Source organism: Leptonotus elevatus, chromosome 2 (assembly GCF_054856555.1).
Source record: "Leptonotus elevatus isolate MCC_2025b chromosome 2, RoL_Lele_1.0, whole genome shotgun sequence".
Taxonomy (NCBI): Eukaryota; Metazoa; Chordata; class Actinopteri; order Syngnathiformes; family Syngnathidae; genus Leptonotus; species Leptonotus elevatus.
Window position 1 is genome coordinate 12,302,692 of NC_141240.1, and position 17,883 is coordinate 12,320,574.

The following is a 17,883-nucleotide window of genomic DNA, read 5'->3' on the forward strand; positions in this document are numbered from 1 at the left end:
ATTCACGTTCTCTGAATGTAGTTTATTACAGAGCTCTTGTCAACTTCACCGACTCCATCGTCTACAGCCCAGAGCTGGAGGACATCTTCTCACCAGCCTTTAATGAGATCTCAGAAGCTGTGGTTGACACGGTATGTCTTCGTTATTTCTGAATGGGGTAGATGCCACGGACTTCCGGGTTTTACACATCAGCGCCGTTTCCGGTCACTGCTGTCCCCGTTCCAACACTCGCACCCCCACCCCTGCACCCTCGAACAGCACGCTCCCACTCATCGGCGGGATGGCGTCTCAGCTATCTGAAATGCTTCGGACACTGAGACAGACACTACACACTCACAGCCTCGCACCCGTCGACGGGAACGCGCAAGTACTGGGACGCGGCCCACACGTCGCGAACCGGAACCGGAAACAAAGTTGATGGGTGAAAAGTCGGAAGTCCCGCCTCCTCCGTGGCATATAGTCCATTGTGGTCAAATGTTGCACACAGCTACCTTATAAGACACGTGTAGTTATTTAAAACTTTGCTGATTATGTTTGTATTTTTTTCCCTCCACAGTTGGAGTCCGAGTACAACAGGATTCCAGGGGTCCAGACGGTCAGCGTTGTCCTCATTAAGTACGCATTCAAATACTTTGAATAAACTTTTGTGGCACCTTAAGTAGAGTCCCTGCAGCTCACAATTTTAAAGCGTAATCCTTTCAAGCAAACGTGTACAGCGTTTTCCTGTGTCAGCAGCAGTAGTCCACCACCAGATCATTTTTTGTTCTTCCAGGAAAATGATTCGAGAGGATGGCATTGATGTATTTGTGGAACTGGATGTGGGTTCGGACTACAGCAATAGTGAACAGATCCGAAGTGTGCTGTACAGCGTGGTGCAGAATGGAGCGATTGCCTCCTATGTCACATCAGTGGACGGCTTTCAGTTCAGGGAGCTTGGGGAAGGTAAGGACGACATGCTGGAGCTGTTACATGCAGAGTCTTTCACACAAGGGGTTGGCGTTTACTGTAAGGTCCATCACAGCAGTAGGGCAGGGCTGCTAATGTTTCCATTTGGTTTCTAGTTCGACCTCTGCCCTCAGTGGAACCTATAGCAGTGCCAGGTTTGTACTGTGCTAAGTCGCGTTGCATGGTGAATGAGCCGACTGTGCTGTAGAAGCAGTAGGATGGCTGTGTGTAGCGGCTTTAGGAAGAAACTTTGACGACACGTGCAAGTACATCTATCACGTGGTCCAAAGAATGTTTTGCATGGAGCACTAATGTAAGAATTAAAATGCACAGTAAAAGAAAAAATCTGAACACCCGCATGGCATGACTTTGATTAAGAATGGGCAATTTATAAAACGATCAAGCCATCAAACCAACACTACTCAAAAAGTTTGGGATATTCAGCTTTGGGGTGAAATTTTAAGATGAACCTAAAATACACTATAACCTGTACAGGCGAATTTATGTTGACCTTCTTTAAACTTGTAAATGCACATTTTCAACTGTTCAATGTTTCATTGCTTTTTTTGCGCAATTGACTGTTTTCTAACAAGGAGGGAAATAGCAAAATTCACAACAGGCTCAACAGTTCAATGAGAATTGGTATTTAAACAGTCTTCTTCATCATGCTATTTGATGACATCTACTTCAACAGTACTTAGAGTGCCACAATGTGTCATCAGCAGTTGGCAATAAAGATGCAGAGAGAGACTTGAACAGTCGCAGAAGTGGAAATGTATTTGAATGTTCACTGATCAAATGCCTCTTGTGAAGTTTGCGTTAAGCTCCTTGTTAGAGAACAACATTGAACATTATAGAGAAGGTCAAAATAGGCTCACTTTTAAAAGTTATGGTGGTATATGTCAACCTGAAGTTTCACCCAAGAGCAAGATGTCACTGACTTTTTGTGAGTTTCAGGAGTGTATCTATCAGTCGCTCTAAAGTATCTATACATCTATAAACGTAAAAAACGGTTGGGTCAATAACTCAAATTGAGTCAAGAGAGGACAGACCAAACATTTTGGGTCATTCAAAATCCTCAAAATTAGGTCAAATGAATAACACAAAACAACCCCAAACATTGGGTTGTTTTGTGGGTTATTCATTTAATTTGACCCAACATCTTGAGTTAAATAGCTCAAAAGTTGGGTTGGTAAATTTTTTACCCAATCCAATTGGCTTGTTCAATTAACCCAAAAGGTTGGGTCATATGAATAACCCACAAAACAACTCCAACAATTGTGTTGCCTTGTGTGTTATTAATTTAATCTGACTGTTTGGGTGTAATAACTCAAAAAGCTGTGTCGCTTCATTTTTGACCCAATCCAATTGGGTTGTTCAATTAACCTAAAAAGTTGGGTCAAATGAATAACCTCAAAAATTGGGTTGCTTTGTGGGTTATTAATTTAATTTGACTCAACGTTTTCAATTCAAAGTTGTCTCGCTTAATTTTTACCCCAATTTCATTGGGTTAATCCAAAAAGTTCTGTCAAATGAGTGACCCACCAAAAACACAAAAATGGGTTTCTTTGTGGGTTAGTGACCCAACAGTTTGGGATAAATAACTCAAAAAGTTGAGTAGGTTCATTTTTGACCCAATTAATTAACCCACAAAACAACCCAAAATTTGGGTTGCTTTGTGAATTATTTATTGAACTTAATCATTTTAGTTATTTAACCCAGAAAGTTGGTTTGGTCCATTCTTGACCCAATTTAGATTATTTTTTACCAAAATGTTTTTAGAGTGTATCTATCTATCTATCTATCTATCTATCTATCTATCTATCTATCTATCTATCTATCTATCTATCTATCTATCTATCTATCTATCTATCTATCTATCTAGAGCAGTCTTCCCAAATCCTGCTCCTTGAGGGCCAGAATACAGTAGGTTTTAGATGTTTACGTACTCCAATACACCTGATTCCTATAATCAGCTCATTAGCAAGCTCTGGAGAAACCTAATAATGATCCTGATCTTTAGAATCAGGTACAATGGAGGATAGGAACATCTAAAACCTGCAGGACTCCGGCCCTCGAGGACCAGAATTGGGGAAGCCGGATCTAGAGTATCTATTTATCTAAAAGATGACCCCACTAGGTGATTACCCAAACTAAGAAATCTGAAAACTTAAACCATAAGAAACACTAGCTGCAAAGCAGACATTGCATCTGTATAGGTTATACGTGTGAGGTTTACAACCAATTAACGCCTTACCCTATGGGCATGTCTGGTATAGATATAGCATAAATAGGTGTTATACACAAGGAATATTCATAAAAGAAAATTTTTTGATTGTGTTGCCATTAACTTATTGCTTTATTTGTATTGTGGTTGTCCAGAAAGTGCTGTCTTGCATGTTGACCCTTCACCACGTCCCTCCTCCTCCCTATCTGCATCTTTCGTAGTAATTCCTAGCATCAGGCTGTGCATGCCGGATGAGCACAGGTGTGGTGACGGGACTTGTATCCTGTTGGAATACCTGTGTGACAACCGACCAGATTGCCGTGATATGAGTGATGAGACCAATTGTGGTGAGTTGCTTCAGCTTTATTTGCTGGCAGTTTGTAACGCGGTCAGCTGCAGCATGTACGGATGATGTGCAACGCTTTATGTACTGTGAAACCGCCACAGTTGCTGAGTTTAACCAGAAATCTGTTGCAGGTATAAGACCTGTTGCAACCACCCCTGCCCCTGCCATCACACCCGCCGTCGTTAAACCTCCACAGCCACCCGTTATTCCAGGATTCTGTCGAGCGGATCAAGCAAAATGCCAGAGCGGAGAGTGTATCCCCCGAGACTACATCTGCGACGGGGAAAGAGACTGCTTGGACGGAAGTGACGAATTCCGATGCGGTAAGTCATAGAAGCCCGCACATGCATGCATGCCTAACAGCACCATTGGCATATATCCACTTGTCTTTACAGGAACGCCGTCGCCGTGTGAACCAAATGAGTTTAAGTGTAAAAACGGGCGTTGCGCCCTCAAGCTCTGGCGTTGTGATGGAGACAATGACTGTGAGGATAACTCAGATGAGCTGGACTGCCGTGAGTCTTCATCTATGGCTCTGTTCAGACATGCATCCGGGATGATGTGATCATGAGTGGAAAGCGTCGTTGATATGCATCTTGAGAGGGAACTTGCATCCGAATGTCACAAACCAGATTCATTTTTTAAAGGGGAGCTTGCATTGGGAAGAGTTACGTGATTGTAGCGTATTTCGCTCTGGTTCCTTGTGTCTGTAGCCTTCTTTTCTCAACTTTTACTTTTGACTTTTCATTTAAGTGTTCGAAATTTCATATTTAACTAGAAAATGCCATTTCTGGAGAAATTGCGAGTGAAGGCTGTAAGGCTGAATGAAAATCTGTGGAATAGATGGAAGAGCTCATGGCGTGAAATGATGGAATATATTGAAGTTGGAATGAAGTGAATAGGATGAAAAATGTGGAAGAAAATGTGAAATGTAGAATCTCCTATTAAGAATGAGGGGAGAAAAGTAGGGTACAAAATGGGGAATTGTGGGTAAGGCGTGAATTTTGGTACTGAAAGAAATGGAAGCGCTCATGGCGTGAATTGGTGGAATATATTGAAGTTGGAACGAAGTGAATGGGATGAAAAATGTGGAAGTAAAAGTGAAATGTAGAATCTCCCATTAAGAATGAAGAGGGAAAAATAGGGTACAAAATCGGGAATTGTGGGTAAGGCGTGAATATTTAGAATAAGAAAAATACACCCTAGAATGGCGTGAATTTTTTAAATATGTTAAAATTGGAATGAGGAGAATCTGATGAATTATGTGGAAGTAGATAGATGCCGAAAAAGTGGGAAGTTTGAAGTTTAGGAATAACATATGTGTGAAGGCTGTGGCCTTCACACAATGAATAAATAATTGCTAAAGATTTCATAAATTTTTGAGACAGAATTCTATTGTGACGGTCAAGAAGTTCTGAATTTCTGTTTTTCCAATTTCAAACCATCCATGTTATGATTAGCAGTGTTTGTAATTAATATTCACTCCGTAATGTCCAACTTGATATCACACAGCCACTAAGGGTCCGGATGACAGGTGTGCTCCTGAGCAGTTTGAATGCCTAAGCGACCGCACTTGCATCCCGGCAAGTTACCAGTGTGACGAAGAGCCAGACTGTCCTGACCGCTCCGATGAATACGGCTGCAGTACGTCCCAACCACACTTCACCCCACTTGTGTATTTCTCTGTAGTGCTCCACATTCTGCACTGCTGCTTTGCTTCAATTTCCTTTGTATGCTATGACTAATTCTCTGTGAAGCACATGCTCTTTACACTTGAGTCATCTCAGACACAGATCTTTTTGTGACACGTCCTCTTCATCGAAATAAAAGTGAATTGTTTTGAATCGATGAGACACATTGCATCACCAAATTCCAAGAGGCCTTTGTGGGTAAATTAACTATGGAGTTTAAACAGTTCTTCTTTCTTTTTTTTAATACTAAACAGCTCCTCCCTCTGTGACAAGCCCACCAGAAGAATCCATTCAAGCTGCCCGGGGAGCCACAGTGACGTTTACCTGTCATGCTGTTGGAGTGCCAACACCCATCATAACCTGGAGGCTGAACTGGGGACACATTCCAATTAGTGGCAGGTGAACTTCTGGAAAACCATCATTCACACATTTTACATTTGATTTAAGCTATGTTTTTATTGCAGGCAGCTTAATTCCATTTTTTTTTGCTACAACATGTATCTGATTTTTTTCGAGGAGCGTCACCTCATTTGCCAAACATATTTCTACTTGGGATAGATTGATTACCAATTAAAAATATGACGGCCGATAATAGATCAATAAATCTGTGTAACTCCAGGTATCTATTTATTTAAATTTCCGATAACTTTATAAGAGACGCTGTTGACCCTGGAAACTCTCTGCACCTTCTGTTTTTGTTTGAAATTAAAACTCAAATGTGTGAAAATTTAGCATTTCAATTTTGGAAACCTTTATTTACTGTAGAATACAATGCGGAGCTATTTACTTTTTTTTTACTGTTTTTCAGAAATGCTGATGATCCTGTGGGCTCCCTCGCCATTTTCTTAGAATTTTAAAACAAAGATTAAAAGATAAAAAACTAAACTTAAACATTTTGCAAATGAAAAGTTGTTCAATAAACATATGCTTATGTGAGAAGTCAACCCATTTTTTGTAGGAGGGCAATAATATGTTCTATGCAGCCCCACTAGTCTAAATAGGTTATTCTGTTTAATATTGCGTTAGTGGAATATGATTTAAGCAGCAAAATCCAGCCGTTTTTATCCATCTCAGGGGGCGGCCATTTTGCCACTTGCTCTCGACTGAAGATGACATCAATGTTGCTCAGGGCTCAGGCAACGATCAATCACAGCTCACCTGTTTTCTGAAGCTGAGCTGTGATTGGCTGTTACCTGAGAACTGAGCAACTGTGATGCCATTTTTAGACTAGTGAGGTCACATAAAACATATTATTGTCAATGTCAAATGTTTAAGGTTGTCTTCCACTTTAAAGACATTTCAACAAAGTTTGAAGTTTTATATTTTGATGACAAGTTTTTCCTTTCTATTAAAAGTGAATATCCAAATATTGTTTATCGGTTTCCTTGGCCACTCATGATCGATATCGATATCAGCCCTGGAATAAAAAAACATATTAATTTCTACCTTCTCTCATTCCTCCGTTGATATGAGATGATAAATTGAACCCCTACAGACAGGACAATATTTACTTCCACTGTGCCGTGTGATGTCATTTTTTGCACAATATGGATCAATAATAATCATTTTTTTAACTGTGTTATCCCAGAATCTCCATGACCAGTGAGAACGGTCATGGCACGCTTATCATCCGTGACGTGAAGGAGGCCGATCAGGGGGCGTACACTTGCGAGGCCATCAACGCCAAAGGTCTGGTGTTTGGTATTCCAGATGGAGTGTTAACTCTTACATCCAATCCCAACCCAGGTAACATTTCAGCAGAAGCATGACCGTCTTCATTCCAAGCCATGAATTTGAATTCAGTTAAGGAAATAAATTGTCCTGACCTTGCCAGGCAACTGCCCAGACGGTCACTTTAGTTTGGAGGGCCGTTGTGTTTCTTGCTTCTGTGCTGGAATCACCAAGAATTGCAAGGGCACTGGACGCTACCGCAATCAGATCAGTCTGCGTTTCACTGAGGAGGAAGATTTTAAAGGTAATTTAAAGCTTATTTAATGAATTTGAGGAATGCTTACATCAAACTTACAACTGTGACACAGAAATGTTCACGTAAGGGCTGGACAATTACGGGAAAAATAATAATCAATCATAATTATTTCTTCATTGAGATTAACCACTAAAACTCAACTACTCATAACTATGATCATAGCCTTACACCCATTCATCCCTTCTCGTTGAACACTTTATTCTTGAATACTATTCATTTTTTGTCAAGTATAACATAACCTTATAAATATATGAAATTCAAGCCTCTTGCATTTTCATTCTTCATTTTCAAACTTAAGCATTGCATTACCCTATATCATTATTTATTTTATCTTGGGGATTTAGTGGGCTAACCTGGGACCTCAGGGATTGTATGTTGCGCTGTCATGTCATGTGGAAATGTGTGTTGGTATGACCCAAATAGAAGAAGAAGAAAAGTCTTTGAATATATTAGTATCCTTGAGTTTTGAGGAAAATAAAATTCTGTGAAGAAAGTCACGATTTAATTCTATTAAAATAACTCGTTTTTCACAAATTGCGAAGAATTTGTGCCTTTGAGTAGTGTTATATCACCGGTGAGTATGTGTTTCCAAGCATTGGTGTGTGAATATTCGTTGTTTGGAGGACTAATACTCCCGAAGTTGATGCTAACATCCTGTTAGCATTTGAATGGGATCCGCCATACTCTTTAGCATTAGCGCTAGGCTAGTGATGTTTTAAAAACAAATCATGTTTTGTATTTAAATACACACTGTATGTAATTCAACTTATTGTGTTTTTAGTTTTGCAGTTAACTCCAACTGGAGTGCCAATAAACATTTTAGGGACGGCAGAATCACAATCGCTCCGAGCTTGCTATAAGTTACATGGTGCATTCAGAGTACTTTCACAACACAGGGAACTTGTAAACACGGCGTTCCGTTTCTTCGGTCATTACGTTTTAATGATCGAGAGAAGACAAAATTGAAATAATGATAACATTTCGGTTAATCGTCCAGCCCTAGTTTACGTCATCCGAACATATAGCGCAGAAAGCCGGGAGTATTAATGTCTATTTTTTGACCCTCAGGAGTAGATGTCAGCTACCCATCCAGGCCAGGCACTCCCCCTCTTTCTTCCACTCAGCTCCTTATCAACCCTGAGATGGAAGAGTTCCAGCTTGTCGATTTGTCACGTCGCTTTCTCAACCTGGATTCTTTCTGGACTTTGCCTGGCCAATTTCTTGGAAACAAGGTATCTCTTCGCCAAAGGCAAATTTTCTTTACATACACTCTTCTGAAAACATTTGTCTCATATTTATCTTTTAATGTATAACCTAAATACTGGCAAATCAATTGGTCTCCTATGTTTGGAGCTGAGCATATATTTGTATGATAATAATCATCCATGCATTTTAGATTGATTCCTATGGAGGATCCCTGAAGTACAAAGTACGCTTTATATTGGCCCGCGGTCTGTCTGAACCTGTGGAGAAGCCTGATGTAATACTCGTTGGAAATGGCCGCAGGCTTATATACCGCAGAGGAAGTGCCACACCTGCTGGTGTGGTCAACCAGCGAGAAATAAAATTCACTGAAGTAAGTGCTGAAGGAATGCTGTACAATGTGCAAGCAAAATAATTAATCACTATGCGTAAAAATGATAAGGTTTGATGAATCACTGTGATGATTGTGAAGGATAACTGGCAACACTCCAGCGGACAGCAAGTGAGTCGGGAGGAACTCCTGATGACACTGGCTAACTTGGACAGCATCAGCATCCGCACCATCTATGACAACCACATGGTCAGCGTGGCACTCAGTGATATCGTTATGGATACCACCACTGTGGAGTTTAGTACTCGGGGTCATGCGAAGGATGTTGAAGAGTGCAGGTAAGGGAAACAAACTGGAGAAAAATGGGTTATTGGTTTGTTATGGTTGTGTTATTGTTAATGTTTTATGTTATGTGTTCTGTAAAATGCTTTGTTACATCTGCAGCTGTCGTAAAAGCGCTATCTAAATAAGGTTAAGTTCAGTGGTCTGTCAGCAAAGCAGGTATTATTATTTTTCTTGGCCAAGTCAAGTAGCAGGCCAATGACCTTAAATGACAAACTAGTGCAGTAGACAATAAGCTGTCTGGTGTCATCATTCAGTCGAGCCGCTTCAAACATCCAATAAGGAACATGTGACCTACCAATGTGACCTTGACTACATTGGTCATCTTTTGTAGGTAAAATTCAATTTACCATAAAATCAATGGGTTAATGTATTTATTTTTTTGCGGCTGTAATGTCTTATTTTGCAGATGGGATTGGTGAATTAAGATATGACAGCCGATCACAAAATGTGCATGAAATGAAACAATACCGCAGATCGGTGTAAAGTCAAGTTACCTTCTTAGATTGAGGGTTACAAATGATGCTGGTCATAGTAGAAAATACAAAACCAGTGATAATGTCATGAAACAGTAGTGTAGAGCCCCAATGACTCATCCTTTTAAAACATTTGAGACATCACTGTTAGAGATTTTCTTGCTGTTATTTCAGCTGTTTCTATTAATAATATCAAAGTTTGTAATGTCCATTGACATGCCACACTGTTGAGACAGCTGGTGTTAAAGCCTTGATGATGATCATATTTATGTTTCCCAGATGTCCTCCTGGATATGCGGGACCGTCCTGTGAAATGTGCGCCTCTGGTTTTGAGCGTGTCCCTGGTGGCTCCTATCTGGGAACCTGCGCCGGTTGCAACTGCCATGGACATGCCAGCGCCTGCGATCCAATCAGTGGACACTGTCTGGTAAACACGGCATGACGTGATTTTGATACCATTGAAAAAGAGAAAAAGATAAACCCCCAAACTCTTCCCCCTCCCGTCTTGCTGTTGATTACAAGATTTTTTTTCACTACCTTTTCAACTGCAGAGCTGCCAGCACAACACGGAAGGGCCGCAGTGTGACAAGTGTCGCCTTGGTTACTTTGGTGACCCTCGACGCGGCCGATCAGATGACTGCAAGCCTTGCCCTTGTCCATACTATGAAACCTCTCGCCGGTAAACCATTAAGAAAATGCCAATTCGATATTTGAACAATGGTTCATTCATTCCACATGCTACTTATTAACACAACGCTGTAAATGGTTACCTATGGCTCTTTGTTTGTCATTGTAGGTTCTCTGACACCTGCTTCCTTGACTCTGACCAGCAGCCAACATGTGATGCCTGCAGGCCCGGCTACACGGGAAGACGCTGTGAAAAGTCAGAGAATTCAATAATTTATTGTAAATTACTATAGAATTAATGTTAGCAACATTATAATTTTCTAATGTGTGGCAAATCTGTCACTCCTACCTCCATTTTTTCAGATGTGCACCCGGTTACCAGGGTAATCCCCTTCTGCCGAATGGAAAATGTGTTCCTAACCCTAACCGTGAGTGCATTTTAGTAGTTTCTAGAGTTTTGTTTGCCCTTGTTGTCAAGTTGGCAGTACAGTGTGCTCATGGCACAGGTATGCACTCAGTGCTTTTGGAGCATTGCCAGGTGAACTTTCCACGCCATATGTCTTCATCTTTCCACTGCTCCCCCCCTGCAGAAATCAAGTGTGATAACAGAGGAAGCATCAGCTCTAGCAGCAGGCCATGCAGCTGCAAGGTATACATTGCATGATTGTGAATAGAATAGTGTGTATTATTTAGCGCCATCTAGTGTTGAACTAATAATTCACTCAGTTTAAGAACCTACTATTAATTTCTATAATATGCAACAACAACAAAAGTTCTATCACATCAATGTACATTTTTTAATATAATCAATAATTAATACATAGGTCGCGCCGCGCCTTACAGGAGTCTGACATTTTTCACCACCATCTTTCTGATACGGATACCCGAAGGACAAGAACTTCGCGAACGTAGTTAACCTCTGGTGTTAGTTGCAGCTCTTTTGTCGGACCCACAGCTGGGGCCTGCAGGTGGTCGCCGCTGAGTCCCGTGATTCAGCATTCGGGCTCACATCGCTTGACCTCTGCTTTGCTCTCGCTAGCTTTTGCTAGCTCTCCTGTCAGCTGATCCAGCTAGTTGTTTCTAGCCGCTCCACCGAGTCTTGCTCGCCATTCACGTTTGCTTCTGTTTGTTGGGCTGCTCGCACGCTCACTCACTCCAAATAAATATTGGTAGCAATTGGTGGTAGGCTTGCAAAATGTGGTCTGTATGAGGCACTGTAGTGCCCGTACTTAAATATTATTGCATTTTATCAATTCACCACTAGATGGCACTAAATTCTACACACTGTACTTTTACTAAGCGCTGATTGAATCACTAGAGATTTAGAACCATTTGTTAGTGATGTCATTCTTTTTGCGTTTCTGAATCTTATTTCCCTCATTATATTCGATTTTACTCAAGAAATGAGCCTGAGACTGGGATTTGTATCTGTTTATTTTTGTTGCAGAACTATGTGGCAGGCGCTGTATGCGATGAGTGCAAGCCAGGCTTCTTCCACCTATCAGGAAACAACCCTGAGGGTTGTCTGCGTTGTTTCTGCATGGGCGTCACCAAACAGTGCGCCAGCTCTTCTTGGAGTCGAGATCAGGTACAGTTGATATGAATAGTAATGGGAGGGGTACATGTTTTCACAAGATGTGCTGTATCAGCAAATCTTGCAGCTGCTAAGTTGGAGAGGCGTGAAAATGGTATTTGGGGATTTGTGAGCATTCATAGTCTTAGTTAACATGTGCTCCTAGGTACGAGGAGGAGTGAACGGGCAGCTTTTTACACTCACCAGCAGCGGCAACACGAGAACTATCAGCGAGGGGATCTTTCAGAGGGGCCCCTCAGAAGTCGTCTACCGCTCCTTTTCCAGCATCCCCAACGACATCTACTACTGGGTCTTGCCTGAGACTTTCAGAGGAGATAAGGTGAGATAAATCAACAAAGTGCACTAGAAAGCATGCGAGGGGAGGGGAAAGATCAGTCAGGTGTTTCATTCAGCTCTTAGCCTTCTGTCACACTCAGTCATGTCTCAACATGTTAAGAGAAAATAACTGGACCTGCCTGTACAGCAAAGATCCTTTGAACCTTAAATTCACAGTGAAGCCCAACAAAAAAAGTCTTCTACAATATTAGCCCCAGGAAATTCGGACTATTTACACTTTACTGATGTCAGAGAATAAATACGATCATCTTCACCCTAACATGAGCTTTTTTCCCTCCACTATGTTGCTACAAGGTGACAGCCTATGGTGGGGAGTTGCGCTACACCGTGCGTTTTGAGCCATTTCAGCGTTTCCTGGTGATTGATGGTCAGCCAGATGTGGTCCTCCAGGGCAATGGCATCTCTCTGGAACACTTTTCCCAGTCCAAGCCCCTCCAACGTGTGCCACAAACAGTCACTGTGACATTCAGAGAAGTGTGTATCATTTTTGGAAGGCTATAGCTAAGTCTGCACTCGCAAATATGACATAGGCTTAACTTTTCCATTTCCATCCTGGCAGGCTGCATGGCGTCGCGCCGACGGGCAACCGTGCACACGGGAACATCTCCTTATGGCCCTGTCTGACGTTAGCGCCTTGCTTATTAGGGCCACCTATGCTGACAACATGGCAGAGAGCAGGTACATTGAAGGGACATCTCTATTTGATCCAATTCATGTAGAATGAATAAAAAAATGGTCACGCACCACCTTTTACAGTATATCCGATATCAAAATGGATATCGCTGTTCCGCACTCAACTGGAAATGAACCTGCCCTTGAGGTGGAAGAGTGTGCATGTCCTCAAGGATACAGAGGACCGTCTTGCCAGGTACACAAGGTTCATTTTAGCCAATCTTGATTGTTTGCTGAATTGATTTTTCTTACCTTGGGTGTTATTCCGTGGTGTTGCAGGAGTGTGAAGAAGGTTACACACGAACCAGCTCTGGTCTTTACCTGGGCACTTGTGAGAGGTGTGACTGCAATGGGTATGCCAGCGGCTGCGACCCGGAGACCGGCAGGTGTCTTGTAGGTTTTATGTTACTTTTCCCTCTCCTAATTATTTTTCAACTGTTGACTTTGCTTTCATCTCTGTGCTGGAATGCAATAAATGTTTCTTGGCAGATCTCAACATGTGAAAACAAGCTCTGTGCGTACTGTATAAACCTTTTAGTGAATCTCACATCATTTGTGTGTGTGTGTCTGTCTGATAGCAATGTCTACATAACACTGATGGGCCAAGGTGTGAACGGTGTCAGACTGGTTACTATGGCAACCCAGCAGCTGGAGCTGCCCAGGCCTGCCAGCCTTGCCCGTGTCCTGGAACATCATCCAGCAACCAGTTCCAGTGAGTTTACTTTGAAAAGCTTTTCTTAATGAGGGTCAGTTTAGGTACTAATGTTACTGAAACCATCACACCTGTCAGTACTCTGACTGCTTTGGGGTTATTATACAGTAAGTCAAAGCAATAAGCTTCGGGATTTTGAAAGTTAATTCACCCAGAATGGCCAAAGTTTGGTTTATACATGTTGTGCGTTTTGGATTTATTTTTCAAGTCAGAACAAGAAAAATGTAATTTGGTTAATCTCAATTTCAAACCTTTTCGAATGTTCTACAACAGTGCTTCTCAACCTTTTTTCAGTGATGTACCCCCTGTGAAGTATTTTTGTTCAGTCAAGTACCCCCTAACCAGTGAAAAACATTTTTGGGTTGAGTGCAGTACCATCGTTTTCTGATTTATTATACTTTGGAACTTAATTTGTACAGTGCTCTCTCTTCAACTATTTGGAAATCAAAAGACTAAAAAAGTATTTTTAAAGGAAATAATTAACTGAGTAAACTAAATAAAGATTTGTACACTTTTTTTTTTTTTATCACCATTAAGTGTCTTCATTTGGGATCATAGTAAAGATCTGTTATCAAAAGGAAATCATTAATTTTAAATTAAAATGTCTGATGATTGACAGATTATCTTAATGGCAAATGACAGTTTGGGTCGAACCATTTTTTAAGACAATGAAATTGAATAGCCTACTAAATATACATGTTATTTTATTAACTTACATTTTCCTGAAATATTTACAAAATATAATAATTATTTTCAAATGATTTTTGCATAGATGCTGCTTTTTAAATGTATTTTAAAATCTTGCGTACCCCCTGGATTGTCTTCACGTACCCCCAGGCGTACACATACCCCCATTTGAGAACCACTGTTCTACAAGATCCATTTTTATGACAAGTGGAAACAAAATCCTTATTTTAAATACTGTTTGAACAGATTCTCCTCAACCTGTTATTTGGACTCAGATGGTCAGCCAACGTGTAACTGCCCCACTGGATACACTGGCCGACGCTGTGAAAGGTACACCCTGCCCTGCCTCAATTTTCATGTGCTTTCTCCCGACATCTTCTTCTCTCTGGCTCATTTTGACACTGCTGTGGGTTTAGAGTTACTGGGTGTGCCAGCAGCAAAGTTCACCAATGCTGGCACTAGCATTCATTGGCTCTAGTTGTAGGAAAGGGATGCACGCAGGTTGGTGGTTTACTGCAGTCATGTCTGTTATCTACACTGGTTGTGCATTTGCGGTGCAGGAATCATTTCTTTGAATCGACATTCTCTATCCCAGTGATTCCCAACCACGGTGCCTTGGCACAATAGTACACTGTGAGATCATTGAAGGTTGGAGATGATCCAATTTCACTTAATTTGACAGAAAATGTTTATTTAATGGTAACTGTCTTAGTTCATCCATCCATGCCAGTGACAGGTATAGAACAATGCTCTTCCTGTATAGTAGAAGGTACAATTAACCTGTTGCCATTCACACAACAGAAGAAGTGATGACTTTGTGGTCAATTAAATCAGGCCCACATTTCACACATGACTATTTTAGTATTCATACTATTTGTGACATTTTTGTTTGGTGGCGGATGGATAGATGGGTTTGCCGTGTAAAATGGGTGCCCTGGCTCAATAAAGGTTGGGAAACACTGCTCTATCTCGGGCTGCTAGATATCTAGAATTGAAGTTGTAGTTTTCCTCTGGGATAGACTTTTACTCTACTTTTGTGGTGCCCATTAGTAGTTTATGTGGTGAAAAGTACAAACAATTGCTTGTATGTCTTAAGGAAACCTTTAGTTTGGTTTGTGGTACTTTTTACTTTGTGTTCCGTTTCAGCTCTTGTGCTTTGTGGGTTGCATACGTTAAGTCTGTGTTGGCTCTCCACATACATTTTCTGGGTCTATAGCATAAATGTAGATGAGGCATTTATGGGGACGGCTGTATGGCTGCAAACATCTTTGCTAGTCTGATGGCAAAGATAGCTATGAGACCTGGGCTGATAATGAAAATCATTGAATATTTGAACTATCTTTATGAGCAACAATCCTCATTGTGCTGTTTTGACATGAAGAGAAGAGATGCCATCTGCAGACAGTTGTGGGGACCCTTTCCAAGAGAAGCTGCTCGATGGCTACCTACCATTGGGATGTGGTGCTGAAGCAGTATTCAATTTCAGCGTGGATAAAGTAATAACACCTTTTGGCAGTGGAGATAGTGATGATGATGACTATCAATGGCATGATACCACTACACAAGCCGCCCTCTCGACCAGAAAAATGCTTCCTACTCCTTCTCACCACCGCACGACTCCATCAACTTCAAACATTGTTACAGTTGCTCCCAATAAGTCAGCAACCAGACTCCCACCACGCTTCACACCAGACCCAGACAGCAGACGCTCCAGCTTTCAGCACTTGCTCCGGGTTCATCTGAACACCTTCAATCAACGTCTCAGCATGCTTGAGAGCAACACCCTTGATATGAGGGAAAGCATCCATAGAATGGAGGACCAACAGAGTAATCTCAGTTCCCAGCTGAATGATCTTATTGCTGTTGAGTCAACTGGGGAAAAGACCAAGAGGGTCACTGAGCTTGAGAAGAGTTACACTGACATGGAAACCCGTTTGAGCAGACTGGAAGGAAGGCTGGAGATCCTGATCGATGGCTTCACAGCCCTGGCTCAGGAGATGAACAAGATGAAACGTGCAAGACACACTTCCCGTTCGCTACCGGAAAGGATGCCTTTTCCTTCACTTAGCACAGTACTTGCACCCCCAAGGTACTCAACAACACAGCCTCCAGGCAAAATAATACCAACAAAGAGACCGCTCACCCATCGGGCCACAGTACCCCAAAGCATACCGACCCCAAGTCTCCTTGATCATAAAACCACCACTGCACCTGCAAAAGGGAGAAAAAAATTGACAGTATCTACAGAATCACTGAAAAATACCACAAAACCTGTCACTTCTCCATCCAAACATAAAGTCTCAAATTCTAAACCAAAGCTAAAGGGAAATGTCAAGAGTGCCACTAAACCTCACTCTACAACTAAAGCCAAAGCCAAAGCAAAGCCAGAAGCGACGAGGCGAGTGAACAAGTCGCCTATCGGGACAACTAAACAAGGCTCACAATCAAACCAAACACGACTAAAGCAAATTGATAAGGTAGCAGTCACTAAATTTCAACTGGAGCCACCATCTCACAAAGAAATCCCCCCACGAACACCCACTAACAGTAGACGAGATAAAGCATTTCGATCCGATGAACCACTTGACAAAAATATCCAAAGGAGAAAAAAGAACACTGTTAAAAGCACAAATTCTACCAAAGTTGTGACAGCAGACATCAGGCTTAGCACAACAAAAACAACATTGCCTTCTCTTCGAAGTAGAGAAAAGAATCGGAACACACCAGCATCAGTAAGATCCACGACAACTAATGCAAAGCATTTAAACACAAGAACTAAGGCAAAAAACTCAAAGAAGTCAAGCGCACCAACCAAACCCACATTGAATCCTGCTCAAACAAAACCGTCAACTGCTGTAAAGTCAGTGAAAAAGACAGCATCGAAAGCAAAAACCAAGGCTAAAGGAGGGAAGAAAAAACTGCAAAAAGACAAGAAAAATACAAGATCAGGGATTTTGGACCTACTGAAGATATTGAAAGGAGATCATAAAAATCTTCAAGATGGTTCTCTTCATGTAGTCCTGGGAAGGCTGGCCATCCCTATACGGATCATCCCTGATGATTAAACTGTACTGTACCAATGACTAATTTTATTTTATTTTTCTCGCCATCTATTTATACTTAACCATATGTATGGAACCTGATGAAGGGATTTATTATACAAAAAACTGTATGATGTTTGCTTGTGATTTTTTTGTTTTACATTTTGTGTTTTTTAAGGTGCTCGTCTGCTATGAAGAGATACATTAGCTTAACATTAGTACTTGTTATTTGAGTTTTTTGATGATTGGACTACCTCAAACTTTGCACCTGTCTCTTTGTTTTTGAAATTTTTTAAAAGGTCACGTCTTGGGGATGTTGTCAATAGTGGCCATTAAGATGATTTTGGGGGGTTCTGTGTGAACGTATTAGAATAAAGGTACAAAATGGATAAATACATATTTCAGTGTCATGGTAAATGGAAAAAAAAATCTCAAAATGTGCTATTTGAAGAGGCATCACAAATATCTTTAATTGCAGGAGAAGTTAATTACATTTGGTCCCAAGATACTCACATACATTTTAATTATTTTATACACAGCACATTTGCTTTTTAATGACAGCTGATGACAGTTGTATTGTAACTGGATATATTTTAATCTTCCACAAGTGCAGCAGTGGTGTGGATTCTGACTTCTTCGTGGAAATCTAAATTTGGTTGTGTATTC

The 17,883-nt window shown here is 41.2% G+C and overlaps 1 protein-coding gene across 9 annotated transcripts in view; it reads left to right on the plus strand.

Annotated features, from left to right (window-relative positions):
* hspg2 (heparan sulfate proteoglycan 2) overlaps positions 1-17,883 on the plus strand; it is a 90,944-nt gene that overhangs the window by 33,794 nt on the left and 39,267 nt on the right. For 8 of the 9 annotated variants that reach the window (XM_086067326.1, XM_086067328.1, XM_086067329.1 and 5 more), the window contains exons 4-29: positions 22-131; positions 557-615; positions 773-942; positions 3,394-3,519; positions 3,650-3,841; positions 3,914-4,033; positions 5,031-5,162; positions 5,464-5,608; positions 6,798-6,955; positions 7,044-7,184; positions 8,265-8,428; positions 8,593-8,772; positions 8,872-9,068; positions 9,828-9,975; positions 10,100-10,227; positions 10,345-10,431; positions 10,539-10,603; positions 10,766-10,824; positions 11,623-11,763; positions 11,915-12,088; positions 12,400-12,579; positions 12,665-12,783; positions 12,862-12,973; positions 13,057-13,170; positions 13,356-13,489; positions 14,423-14,506. In XM_086067326.1, coding sequence (XP_085923452.1) covers positions 22-131; positions 557-615; positions 773-942; positions 3,394-3,519; positions 3,650-3,841; positions 3,914-4,033; positions 5,031-5,162; positions 5,464-5,608; positions 6,798-6,955; positions 7,044-7,184; positions 8,265-8,428; positions 8,593-8,772; positions 8,872-9,068; positions 9,828-9,975; positions 10,100-10,227; positions 10,345-10,431; positions 10,539-10,603; positions 10,766-10,824; positions 11,623-11,763; positions 11,915-12,088; positions 12,400-12,579; positions 12,665-12,783; positions 12,862-12,973; positions 13,057-13,170; positions 13,356-13,489; positions 14,423-14,506 — 3,439 coding nt within the window. Of the gene's footprint in view, positions 1-21; positions 132-556; positions 616-772; positions 943-1,061; positions 1,101-3,393; positions 3,520-3,649; positions 3,842-3,913; positions 4,034-5,030; positions 5,163-5,463; positions 5,609-6,797; positions 6,956-7,043; positions 7,185-8,264; positions 8,429-8,592; positions 8,773-8,871; positions 9,069-9,827; positions 9,976-10,099; positions 10,228-10,344; positions 10,432-10,538; positions 10,604-10,765; positions 10,825-11,622; positions 11,764-11,914; positions 12,089-12,399; positions 12,580-12,664; positions 12,784-12,861; positions 12,974-13,056; positions 13,171-13,355; positions 13,490-14,422; positions 14,507-17,883 lie in introns of all 9 variants that reach the window. The other variant, XM_086067333.1, reaches the window with a different exon arrangement.